The following is a 12,517-nucleotide window of genomic DNA, read 5'->3' as shown; positions in this document are numbered from 1 at the left end:
AATCAGGTGAGTGAGAGACTAATGTTATTTTATTTATTGTGTTCTATAGTAGCTACATAGCGATTTTTATAAACTTTCTCAGTTCGGATAGTTTTCAAAATCGCCCTTGATTTCTTGGCTACGCGTAAAATGTCAACATTTTTTTGACGAATATTAGGCTTCGAAAAAGTCATTTCGCTGTAAATTTCTTAATAAGGTGAGTGAGAGACCAATGTTAATTTATTTAGTGTGTTCTATAGTAGCTACATAGCGATTTTTATAAACTTTCTCAGTTCGGATAGTTTTCAAAATCGCTCTTGCTTTCTTCTCTATACGCGTAAATTGTCAACATTTTCTTGACGAATATTAGGCTTCGAAAAAGTCATTTCGCTGTAAATTTTTTAATCAGGTGAGTGAGACATCAATGTTATTTAATTTAGTGTGCTCTATAGTAGCTACATAGCGATTTTTATAAACTTTCTCAGTTCGGATAGTTTTCAAAATCGCTCTTGCTTTCTTCTCTATACGCGAAAATTGTCAACATTTTCTTGACGAATGTTAGGCTTCGAAAAAGTCATTTCGCTGTAAATTTCTTAATCAGGTGAGTGAGAGACCAATGTTATTTTATTTAGTGTGTTCTATAGTAGCCTCATAGTGATTTTTATAAACTTTCTCAGTTCGGATGGTTTTCAAAATCGCCCTTGATTTCTTGGCTACGCGTAAAATGTCAACATATTTTTAACGAATATTAGGCTTCGAAAAAGTCATTTCGCTGTAAATTTCTTAATCAGGTGAGTGAGAGACCAATGTTATTTTATTTAGTGTGTTCTATAGTAGCTACATAGCGATTTTTATAAACTTCATCAGTTGGGATAGTGTTTTAATTCGGTCTTGATTATCCAGTATTTCTTTAAATAATCTTAAGCTTTAAAAAATAAAATTAAGTGAATATGCACTACTTTTTACGTCATTAAATTTGTATTTTATTGCTTATCAATGTAAATACTTCAAAGAAATGAATTGTCAGTTCTATGTTAGCGAACTACTTATTTATATTTTGTTTTATCTTTCAATTCACAATATGGGTACTATGTGGTAAACAGCGAAAAAAAAATTAAAAAAAAAATCCAGAAAATTGGAAAAATTTATTTCGCCGAAATGACAATGGTAAATAATATTCGTTGTGGTAGAATTCTAGATCACCTGCTGAAAGTTTAAATGCACATTGTACCGAATAAATAGCACATTCGCGACTTGGCTTCTACCTATATATCAGTATCGGTAAATGTAAGCCGATACTTTTGCCAATATTGTTGTATGAAAATATTATATAATTGTTCCTGTACAACAAACAACTTAAAAAAATAAAAAGGGGGATTTTAGGTTTTAGCATCACGCCAAGTTAATATGCAAAATATTGGTTTAATAATTGAAAAGGGTATATAAACTAAAACGTGTTTTGGATTTTATTTTCAATTAATTCAAGTTTTGAACATTTCACAAGTACATTAAAAATTTATATCGGTTATTGGTCCTAAAAAGGGCGCTCGTCTAGAATCCTACCACAACGAACATTATTTGGGTTAGGGTGCCGGTTAGCGTTTGGGTTTGGGTGAGTCCAGTAACAGTGTTAAACAATATTACTTAACCTACCCACACCCAAACACTAACCGACACCCTAACCCACATATTATTGCTTAATAATTATTTCAACGTTGTGGTAGGATTCTAGACCAGCATCCCCTAAAAAGTGATATTGGTCAATTTCTAGTCCTTACTGTCCTTCTATTATCTGGCATTTTTGTATTGTTACGACAGCCTAATCAGTTTAGACTTTTGGGTGAGCTTCTGAACACAACAGGACTCAAAACCAATCCATGCACATTGTGCACTTGTGATATGTGCACGGTTCGGTGCACATTGTGCACTTGTGATATGTACGCGAACCGAAATGTGCACATTGTGCGCACAACATGCATTAGCGATAGATGTGGCTCAATGTGCAACTTACCAGTGCTGCAGTGCACGTTATACAGTAAAAGAAATAACTTCATATGAAACATTTTTTTTCAATGATGTTTTTGTATTGAGAAGATCAAGTAGTAATGCATGTTTTCTTTTGTGCAATTCTTTTTATTATTATATATTTTTTAATTGAGTCCCGATTCTATGGATTTCCGATTATATGGAGTGGATTTATTATGCATGTTATTTTTCTATCGATTCTTTTTATAATTATATTATATTTCTTTATTTTTGATTATATGGGGTGAATTTACTAAAAAATAACTTAACAACTGGAGGCAACTTAACCTGCAGATTTAGCTTTAAAACCTGTAAAAAAATTTTAAACGTTTATAATTTTTATCTACTCTGCTTATGTGGGCATGGTTATGATGTCATTGGGTATCGGATTGTGATACTTTTTGTCCACGATATTGGTTATGGAAATAAAATGTCAAGTTTAGGGAACCCCTACCCAATTGCATGTTGATAGGACCTTTTAAAAGGCAGCACTTGTATTTAAAGATCTATGTTTGACCATTTTTAATCTAATTCGACTGCAATATTGCATTTTAATTTTAACTTGAAAAAAAATTGTTAGAATTAGTTGAACATTGAATTTATTTATTGTGTTCTATACGTCAGCTTAGATGTTTGTGTTTGTTTTTTAAATGATCAATGACTCCTAAAAATAATTTTCGTAATTACCGGTAGTGGCTCTATCAACCTCTCTGATTCTCTGCATTAAAAAAAATACAAGCATTTTTATTATGAAATATATTTAAAATGAGTGATTGTATAACGTTAAGTCAGGCCATAATTCCATAAATTTAAAAAACTTCGAACAAAACCAGAAAATTGAAGGCATCATGGCACGCATATAGCACAAAAACAATTAAGGGAACAAAAAAATACTCACGTAAACCAAATCGTAATATGAAAAATGGAAATGGTTGAATACAAATTTTTTAAACGAAAAGCGGAACCTTAACTGCAGCAGCAATATTTGCGAAAAACTTTAAGCAAGATTATAAACGAAATACTATCGGTAGATAGGTAATATGAAAATGCGACAGAAAAAAATTTAATTTAATCTTAAATGACAAAGGAAAATGGAATTATAGTAAAAATAAATTAAAGCTGAACAAAAAATGAAAGGCTATCGAAATAAAAAAATTAATAATCAATTACACTGAAGGGAAATTAAAGACGAACAGAGGAAAATGCTACAGAAATATAAAAGATATATATTGTTAGATTACTAAGATAAAAAAGTAAAGGCATACATTTATGCAACATCCAAAAGGTAAAGAATCAAACACAAACTGGACAACGTTCCTAGCAAATTTTTCCACATTAATTAATTGCAAATTGCATTTTTTAGCCACGTTAACATAAAAACTTTTACTGCAAAAGTGCACACTTAATTTTTTAGCCCTGCACCTGAATGAATTCATTTTGCTTTTCGTCAAACACCTCGAGCAATCAATTCTTGTTTAACAGCCCTGCAAGTGACATTATCTGACGTGGCATGCCATAGCATTGTGATTTTACATTAAAATATTGCCTTTCATGTTTGTAAATATATATTGCAGAATTCCTCATACAATTTTAAGTAACGAAAAGTTTCTGTGGTTGTTAGGTACTCTCACAGATAAAAACTTTCTTTTTAGGAATTAATTACTATTCTCCTCTGTCCACAGCCAAGACTTTATTCCATAATTTGTGGCCGACAAAACTGGATGATATATATGCCCAAAATGGCTCTTTTTTATGGTCAACCTTTTTTTAAATTGAGGTGTGCAATTTACTGATCACTTTGCGCACACTTATTGATTTGGAAAAATTTGGGGTGTAATACCTTTTACAGACTGTAGACTGAAGTAGAAGCATATAATTACCCATTAAAATTTTGTTACAAACAACAGCATTACTCACTGTATGTTTCTTTGTTAATCCAAAGCTTCATTGCAGAACCAGTAAATTGTTGACTAAAAGCTAATACATCATTATTTCTATTTCAGTTTAGTTTTAACAAATAAAATAATGACTCTTGCCAAAAAAAGAAAACTAGACAACCATTATGTCAACAAAGAACTGGATTTTGAAAAAAAACCCAGATCCACTAGTAGGAATGGTCAAAGTGAGGATCAAGGAAAAAATACTAAATGCAGACATTTATTGCCAATTAAAGTGTCATCTGGACGTCTTCTTTCCCAGACTTTAAAAATAGAAGAAATAGAAAATAAAACTACTGACTTGGAACAAACAGTACAGTCAGAAGTTGTATTGCAAACTAAAGTTCCACCGAAGATGATAATATTTGAACAGAGAAAAAGGCAAATTAATTTAATAAAGCATAAAATTGCAAAATTAGCATCAACAATATTAACAAATCCACAATCCAACATAAGCGCGCTTAAACAACTTCGTCTCATGTTAGAAGATGATTCTACACCAGAAAGCTTTGTCACAACCAAAAAACTTGTCATAGCTTCAATCACTTGCTTGTTTATTGACATAATACCAGGTACTTATTGTTATTGTGGATACGATTAATATAAATAAATCACACACACATATTATATACATATATATAAAGAAAAAAGGTATTTTTTTTGCATCATTTCTAATAATTTGTAACAACAGGTTTGACTTCAATTTTTTAAAGCCACAAACTTTTCAGCGAATGATTTCCCCAAGGTAAATTAAAACTGTGCCCTTTCCATGGTTAGCACTTACTGGTATTTCTGGGCCCAGAAGTTGTACTGACCTAAACAATATCAGTTTTTGGATTTGTGGGCTCATGACAACCTGGAAAAAAATCCTTTTTATAAAGAAAATTCATCTCAACATAAAGTGCCATTATTTTATTCTTATAATAACAAAAATATTCATCACCTCATTACAAAAATCTTTAAGAGTATGTCATAAAAAACCTAAAATACATACTGTCAAATCAAAAATACTGTAAACAAAAAAAATGAGAAAACTGTAACATATTTTTAGGTTATCGAATCCGCGAACGGACAGACAAGGAAAAAGAAGTCAAGTTAAGCAAAGAAGTAAAGATACTCACAAGTTTTGAGGAAGGATTGTTACATCAGTACAAATTATTTCTGCAGTTTTTGGAAAAAGCAATATTTTCCAGAAAGCGTCCAGGTAGCGCCCATCAAGTATACTGGCTAATAATAGTAAATATTATTACTACTAATGGTTCCAATTACAAGTTTTGTTTATCAAACCCATTCCATATGTTAATACTTTCAATTGGTAGTAATTCATATAAAATACAACATTCAATTCACCTGAATATATATTTAATAATGTAAATCACCTTGACCCTTGTAAGATAAATGTTGACTTTAATTCCTGATCAGTAATAGCTGAAAAAAAAACTTTTGTGATGCTAAAAGATTATGTAAGTCCCCCCTGACTGCAAGGCGTCATATATTGTGTGGGTTGATTAAAAAAAATAATTGTAGGCTAACAGTGTATACAAAACTGTAGCATACTATAAATTTATTGACTCCTTGGTTTGTCCACCTTTAAATATCACTGTGAAACATTCATGTGATAAAGCATGTGCTTTTATTGTTTTGTTTTATAGGAAGATGTAAGCTAATGTCTGTTGAATCTGAACAAAGCATCGGACAAATTGCTATTGAAGCAATGTGTGATCTGTATGAAAAAACATCTCACTTCAATTTTCACAACAACATTGCTGTAGTGATAGTACCTATAGCCAACGATGATTATGATCCTGCAGTACGAAGTAGATGTTGCAATGCTATTGTTTCTATCTTCTCTACTGACAAAATTGGGGCATCAACTTTGGCCACCATCAAGGCAATTTCTAAAATTTCTAAAGAGCGAGGTCCCAAAAAAATTAAAGTAGAATTTTTGAACACACTTCTTCGTTTAAGGTACCTAATAATTACAAAGTACATTTTAGGACATAATGCTACAATATATATAAATAGATCAATTAGTAGTAGTCATTACCACTGTATAGTTGCATCGAATTATATTATAACAGAATCAATAAGGTTGATTATTCCATGGTGGCTCATACGAAAACCAAGGCAGAGAGAAAACGTGCCAAGGAGGAAAAGAAGAAGTTGTCGCGAAGGGAGGTAAAGTATATGAAAAAACAGAAGTCAATTGACAATGAGCTTAAAGAGGCTGCTGCAAGTGAAGATCAAGAAAAGAGAACCCAGCTCAACACTGAAACATTACAACATGTCTTTCTCATCTACTTTAGAATTTTGAAACATAAGGTATGGTTTTCCTAAAACTAAATTTGAGTTGAAGTAAGTATTTTGTGTTGCACACAATTAACATATTTGTGTTTACAGTCTGGTGCGATGCTAGATTGTCGATCTGTCTTGCCAAGTGTCCTTGAAGGTTTAGCAAAATTTTCTCATTTAATTAATGTTGATTTCTTCGGGGATTTACTACTGCATTTACAGAGGCTAGTGGAATTTGGTGAACTTTCACTCCGTGAAAACCTTCATTGCGTTTTCACAGCATTTCAGGTAATACTTTTACTATTTGTATATGACGTTAAATAGTACATTAAAATTTCAATATTTTGACAGATATTATCTGGTCAAGGTGAAGTGCTAAACGTTGATCCAGCAAAGTTTTACTCTGTCATGTTTGGCCTCTTACATGAAATTCCTTTTTATTTGCCCCCACATAAAGCCAAAACATCCGAAAACAATGTAGAGGTTGTAATCAATTGTATCGAAATGATGTTGAATAAGAGAAGAAAACAGGTAATAGATGTATTTGACATTAACTGTTTTCTGACGATTTGCTTTGTGCTCATTTTTAAGTAACGTATTTTCAATAGGTCACAATGACAACGCTAAAGTCATTTATAAAACGGTTGGCAACGATAACGCTTCAAATGCAGCCGTCTAGATTTCCTTTATGTTTGATTGAAGAGATGCGCTCGCTGTTAAACACTAATAGCAAATCTGCGTCGCTGTTTGACACAGAATCAAGTGAAATCGGTATTTATTTTCTTTGTATTGTATGTTTAATATTTTGTTTTGTTCTTCTGTTTGTAAAAAAATGTCGATTTGCGAAAATGTTTAGCAAATCAGCAACTATTTTTAAGGAATAGGCTTGGCAAACACAAAATTTTGTTGTGATTTCAGGATCCTACTCCGCTGCGGTAGATGACCCGGAACAAAACGGCTCCAACTCTGCGGTTTTGTGGGAATTTCATGCGCTGAGTCGCCACTACGTGCCGGTAGTGAGCCAATCAGCTGTACGTTTGCTGAAGGAATTCGCAACTTGATTTGCTTGAAATGAATACAATTTTTAATATGAAAAATCGCGTATTGTTTTTGAATTAGTTACAAAATTGTTTAATCCTTTTTTTAGGTTTATACAGCCAATCCATTTTCATAACTTCTAGTGCGAAACTAGCCTAGCTCGTAAACTCTGTACTTAAAAAAGGGACCAGGTGCCCATCTGGCCAAGTATATTTAATTTACAGAATGATTTCTGTACATTCCGCACATTCCGAGATGTTTGCTAAACTTTCTGTTAAATCCGAAAAATTGGCTTGCTGACGTATGCACCGATGGGCCCCGACTTCCGTAATCTGAAGACGTGGTGCGGTACAGGGGGTCGATTTTCACTCCATACCCTTGGAGCTTTTCAGGATTCTTGAAGCGTTCAGGCAGCTTGCCAGTCGCCGATTTCCGCTGTATGGTAAACTCTGTCGCTGTTTCAGATTTCTTATTATCGGGCACATCCTTACTATGATCTGTGCATAATTTGGAGGGCTGGTTATCTTTTGAGTTTTCCAACATAGTCACATACAGTAGAAAAAAACAGTTCGAAGCAATTACAACTTTATTGATAACGAAAGTGTGTTGAGTAGAACAAAAAGTATATTAAAATACGTAATTGTTGCGTCACTCTTTAGTGATTGTTGGGTGTTAAAAGAACATTATTTTGTAAGATTAAGTACTGTTTAATGAACTCCTTATTACCTTTGTTAAATCCGAGGTTTGGGCAGAAGCTCTGCGTTGATTTCACGCCACAACCTTGTTATATATATAGTCTCAGGTTTTTAGTCTCATATGCATGGCAAGTATGCACCGTTCAGTGGAGCGTAATTAACCGATCGTTTTGAAACTAGATTTAAAGCCGGCCTAAAGGTTGATTCAACTGAAAGTATTTTGCCCTGTGATTTGATTTGCATGAAATTTGGAAGAGCTTTTTGGCAATTTGTGACAGCTTTACCCGTACATTTACAGTTTTCGGAACTAACGTAAAGCCATTTTACCCCACGACTAAGTCACTCATCGCGCGCTTAGGAACGGCACCAAGCATTCTAAGATGCCAGATTAACTAATTAAGAAGAAATTTGATATCCGTTCTCCATCGCCAATACAGTTCAGACCCGAGGGGACCACCAATGTCAAATAGACCTGAACCAAACCTTGCTAATAATATACAAAAGACTGAACAAACACAAAACAGTGAAAGGAATTCTCCATCACCCACAGCGAGCAAGTTTGTCAGCGTTAAGCCCACAAACAAAAACATTTCCAAAGCAGCTCTCATCTGATCCGCGTTAAGTGCGACTGGTGGCAGCAACATATACAATCGCATTCGCGGATTTAAACGGAAGACATTATCTAAAACGTTTCGATGTTATTTCCATATAATACGACTGATTTATTTTCTTCCCTATGATTCAGTTATAGACTATTTTTACAGCTTAGGGATGCATAAATCACCATCTCGCGCAGTGTTTTGTTCGCACTTTACTCGGTTTCGGAGGCGCCCCTGTCGACGTCATGCAAAAAATAGAACACGAGCGACGTGTGTGGTCAGTCTGTGAATATTGCTGCGCGACCCGAACCAACAGTCGCCATTTTGACTTTGCCCGCGGGATCGGTGCGCCGTGCGAACTGCCGAACTGACCTGGCAATAAATCAGGAGCTTTGGCGACTGGACACCGTAGCTTCGAAGATGCAACGGATTACGTTACAGTGCAGGCCCCAAGATTATATTGTAACTGATGTTCTTTCACTTGCAAAGGGTTCCAGGCCAGTGCTTGGCCGACAAATGACTTTTTTTCTATGTTTTGCAAAGCGCGGGTGGCGACAGATGCGACGTAGTGGGCGAGCGTTTGGTTGCGAAGCTTACCCAGAAAAGCCGCATGGGAATCGGTAACACAGTGCACGCAAACGATAGCTGACAGGTTCATTTGTTTTAAAAGTATTCAGTGTTCGCGAAGCTTATAAAAATACATTAGTTTGAAGCATGGCGATTTTTTGCAGTAAAAGAAATGCTACAACATTTTCAATTTTTGCCAGTTTCAGTTTTCACGCCAGCAAAAATATATAAGGAAGACCCACCAGCCCATGTCAATAACTGACGCGGTGATGGCCCAGAGAGTTAAGGGTGCGCACATTGCGCTCGACTGGGTGGAACAGATGGTTGTCGAATTAAATTTGCACTTCTTCCCCAATCTGACAGCAAGGTAAAACCGAGTGTAGTCGGATGATAAGCGGTAGTGCGAGGTAGGTCGTCATGTGTCCACTGTGGCACTCGTTCTCGCTGAATGAACTATAGCGAAGTAACGGCATTTAGTTTTTGTGTAAAATTATTGAAAAGTTACCAGTGATTGTAAGTGGATTAAAATAATTTAATTATCAAGAATTTTTTTTTAAACATGTTTAGATTAAGTGACTGTCGATTTTGAAGTCAGGTGATAATATTATGACAAAATGTGAAAGCCGCATTTACAACAGATTAAAATCGAGTTTAAACATTCGAGGAAAAGGGTTTTTTGCGAAATATATAGCTTGAGCTGATTTTTTAAGTTCAATTTTATTATTTGAACAAAATGTGTTTTTGGCCTAGTTTGTTAGTAAATTTATCCCGCGGTGAGTTTAATTCGAAATCACAACTAAATTAATTTCTTATAATATAGCGTAAAAGTACATACTCATTTAAAACAAACTCGAGAAATGAACCTTAACAACAAACACCTGGTTTTGCTTTCATATTGTGCTCTGTGGACTTTCCTGGTGGATGGAGCAAAGACGAAGAAATTTGCGTCACCACAACAACATTCGCCCCTCAGTAAGTTCACGCGACACCAAGCGTTGGAATTTGACGAAAGCGAAGATGCTTGGCTGTATTTGGGAAAATGGTTTAAGCAGTTAAATCGGTCGCCGGATTTATCGAGGACAATCCAAACGGCTATGAACACGCCCAGGTGGTGGACGGCGTGGAGTATGGTCCCGACGTTTTTTAGAGACCGCGCGATACGCAACTTTCAATCGGCGCTTGTAGGTGTTCGTTCGTCTCAACGCGGTTGGCGCTTGCATTGTTCGGACGCTTACCAGCTTTGTCAGTTCGACGCCAACTGCAAGACTAAGTATTGGCACTACCTCAGGTCGTGCTCAGCCCAAGATGCGCACAATAGCATGAGAAATCAAATATTCTCAATAGATGACACCACTCCAGATCTAGCGTCGATGAGGCTACAGCGGGCTACAAGGGGAACCCGGCCTCGAGCAAGAAGGCGACGAATTCGCGGTAGGAAAAAGCAGAACGGCAGGAGAAGTCAGGTGAACCGACGAAAACGGCCTAATAGAAGGCGTCGCCCAGGCCGCCCAAAGAAACGGCGTAACCCCCGAAAGTTGGCGGCCAGGTACTTGCACAATTGGATGGGGAAGCGCTGGAAAAAGATTTATAAGAAAAAGCGACCCTTTCATGACAAACTCAAGTGTTCTTCGAGGTGTGTTGACTCGCTAATTTTACTCAATAACACTGTTTACGGCGCTTTGTTAGCGCAGTGCGACTGTCGGCTCAGTTCGCTTCTCAAACAGCAGTCTATTGTAACAGAGGAATTGGACCGTGGATTAGCAAAAAGGCCGACAACGCGAGGCACCCTTAGCGCGAAGGTGCCAAGGACTAGAAAGCCCGTGCATCTGGCGTGGGACGAGAAAGTTTGTCTCCGCCACCAGACCACCGCCCGCGATTGTCGGCCTCGTCTGTTCAAGGCTCGTGGCAGGCAGATTGGCTGCACGGAATCCCGCATCCGCTGCGAGGGCAACCGCAAATGCAGGATCGCGCAGCGGCGGTTCCTTCTAAGCTGCTCACACGTGATAAGTGGCCTCACTTGTACGCAAGCGTGCATGGACGCTGTGTTGGCGCTCAAGAAGGCCTCTAAACACTTCAGCACGTGTGTGTGCGACGGCGTCGAGGGCCCGACATGTCGCAAAATACGGTCCAATGTGTACGATCTGTGCAACCAAGAGCGCAACTGCACGACAGTATTTCGAGAGGCAATAGCTAACGGAAGACCTCGCCGAATTTCGGTGTCGCTAAGGTCAAAATGCATGGCAATGAGGGACTCCACTCTACTGCCTGCGGTAGAAACACTGCGTAACGATTCCTATAATAATCGTCGCGATATTTTGCAAAGTTTAATAAACACTTTCGCGTTTGCGCTAATCGTAACACATTCTTTAAAGTTCTAAGTGTGTTGCGACGTTTTTCATTCAAGTTACGTTTTTTGCACGAAAGAGATTGGTTTATTTCTTCAACGTGATTATGTTTAAGTGTTTTATTTTATTTTTCACTATTTTTTGTTTTTATATTTAATATTGTAATATACACGTTGTAGGGTTGGAAAATTGCGTAACATCAAAAATTCTAAATTAAATGTTTTACCGTTTTTTTTTAATAAAAATGCTAAAATCAGAAAATATGAGACGTGACTTTTTGATTAGACTATAATTTTACTTGGATCATTCCTAAGTAATATTGTCAGTTAAAATTCGTTGACAATCTTCAAACTTTCGCAATACTATGGCCGTTATATCCGTTGTATCAGGGATAAATTATGTGTTTCCTCAAAAACGTGGCCACTTTTTGAAGAATACATGCTGTATTTTTGTCATCTTAATTGTATTTATTTCACTCAGTGCTAAAAGAAATATACTAATACTTGTGCCTATAAATGCGTTGCTCAATGTTTTAATCGAGTTGTTCGGATATACCTGACCCCGTAAAGTTATTTCTCGTTGCACTAAAAGTGCAAAATACAAGTTTTTTTATCTACATTCTTTGTATCTTGCTTGCTTGGTTTCGTGGCAGTTATTCATGCACTTAATGGAGTCATATTACGCCGATCGAAAATCATATTCCGAGCAAAAATATTACGGGTCGATTACAACCAAAATCGGCACAGAGGATCGAGCTTCAAGTTTAGGCATAATATAGTATGCAGATTAAACAGTATATAAATTAAAACACGATTATTTAAATGTGGAGTTTAAACTGAAGTACGTTGGACAGTCAAAGCCGTACATTTTAGTAGAATAGTAGGCTTGTTTTGTAATCGATATATATTAACAGAAAAACAGAAATAATATGAAACAACAATATTTTGAATAAAATACCAAACACAACTTCATAGACGCGCAATACCTATTTTGGAAGTAAGGTAGAAACCATCAAGGTTTCGAACTCATGGTAAACGGAT

At 36.0% G+C, this 12,517-nt stretch overlaps 2 protein-coding genes across 2 annotated transcripts; both read left to right on the top strand.

The window, feature by feature from the left end:
- Positions 1-4,013: 4,013 nt before the first annotated feature.
- LOC146168462 (nucleolar complex protein 3 homolog) lies at positions 4,014-7,294 on the top strand. The gene is made up of 8 exons (XM_083389084.1): positions 4,014-4,513; positions 4,993-5,145; positions 5,594-5,909; positions 6,023-6,263; positions 6,342-6,521; positions 6,585-6,764; positions 6,842-7,004; positions 7,152-7,294. Exons 1-8 carry the CDS (start codon positions 4,030-4,032, stop codon positions 7,292-7,294), a joined length of 1,860 nt encoding a protein of 619 aa, XP_083245210.1. The 5' UTR covers positions 4,014-4,029.
- Positions 7,295-9,959: 2,665 nt separating this feature from the next.
- On the top strand, positions 9,960-12,035 carry LOC146168461 (uncharacterized). Its single transcript, XM_083389087.1, has one exon. It carries the CDS (start codon positions 9,990-9,992, stop codon positions 11,508-11,510), a length of 1,521 nt encoding a protein of 506 aa, XP_083245213.1. The 5' UTR covers positions 9,960-9,989; the 3' UTR covers positions 11,511-12,035.
- Positions 12,036-12,517: the final 482 nt, after the last annotated feature.

Source organism: Ascidiella aspersa, chromosome 1 (assembly GCF_963924565.1).
Source record: "Ascidiella aspersa chromosome 1, kaAscAspe10.2, whole genome shotgun sequence".
NCBI classification, from domain to species: domain Eukaryota; kingdom Metazoa; phylum Chordata; class Ascidiacea; order Phlebobranchia; family Ascidiidae; genus Ascidiella; species Ascidiella aspersa.
The sequence above is the reverse complement of the archived record's forward strand: the minus strand, read 5'-3'. Positions and strand labels throughout refer to the sequence as shown.

Coding starts and splice junctions, on each gene's coding strand:
- LOC146168462 (XM_083389084.1), top strand. CDS start 4,030: ATGACTCTTGCCAAAAAAAGAAAACTAGACAACCATTATGTCAACAAA. Junction 6,522..6,584: donor GCGTTTTCACAGCATTTCAG/GTAATACTTTTA, acceptor ATATTTTGACAG/ATATTATCTGGTCAAGGTGA. Junction 7,005..7,151: donor CACAGAATCAAGTGAAATCG/GTATTTATTTTC, acceptor TTGTGATTTCAG/GATCCTACTCCGCTGCGGTA.
- LOC146168461 (XM_083389087.1), top strand. CDS start 9,990: ATGAACCTTAACAACAAACACCTGGTTTTGCTTTCATATTGTGCTCTG.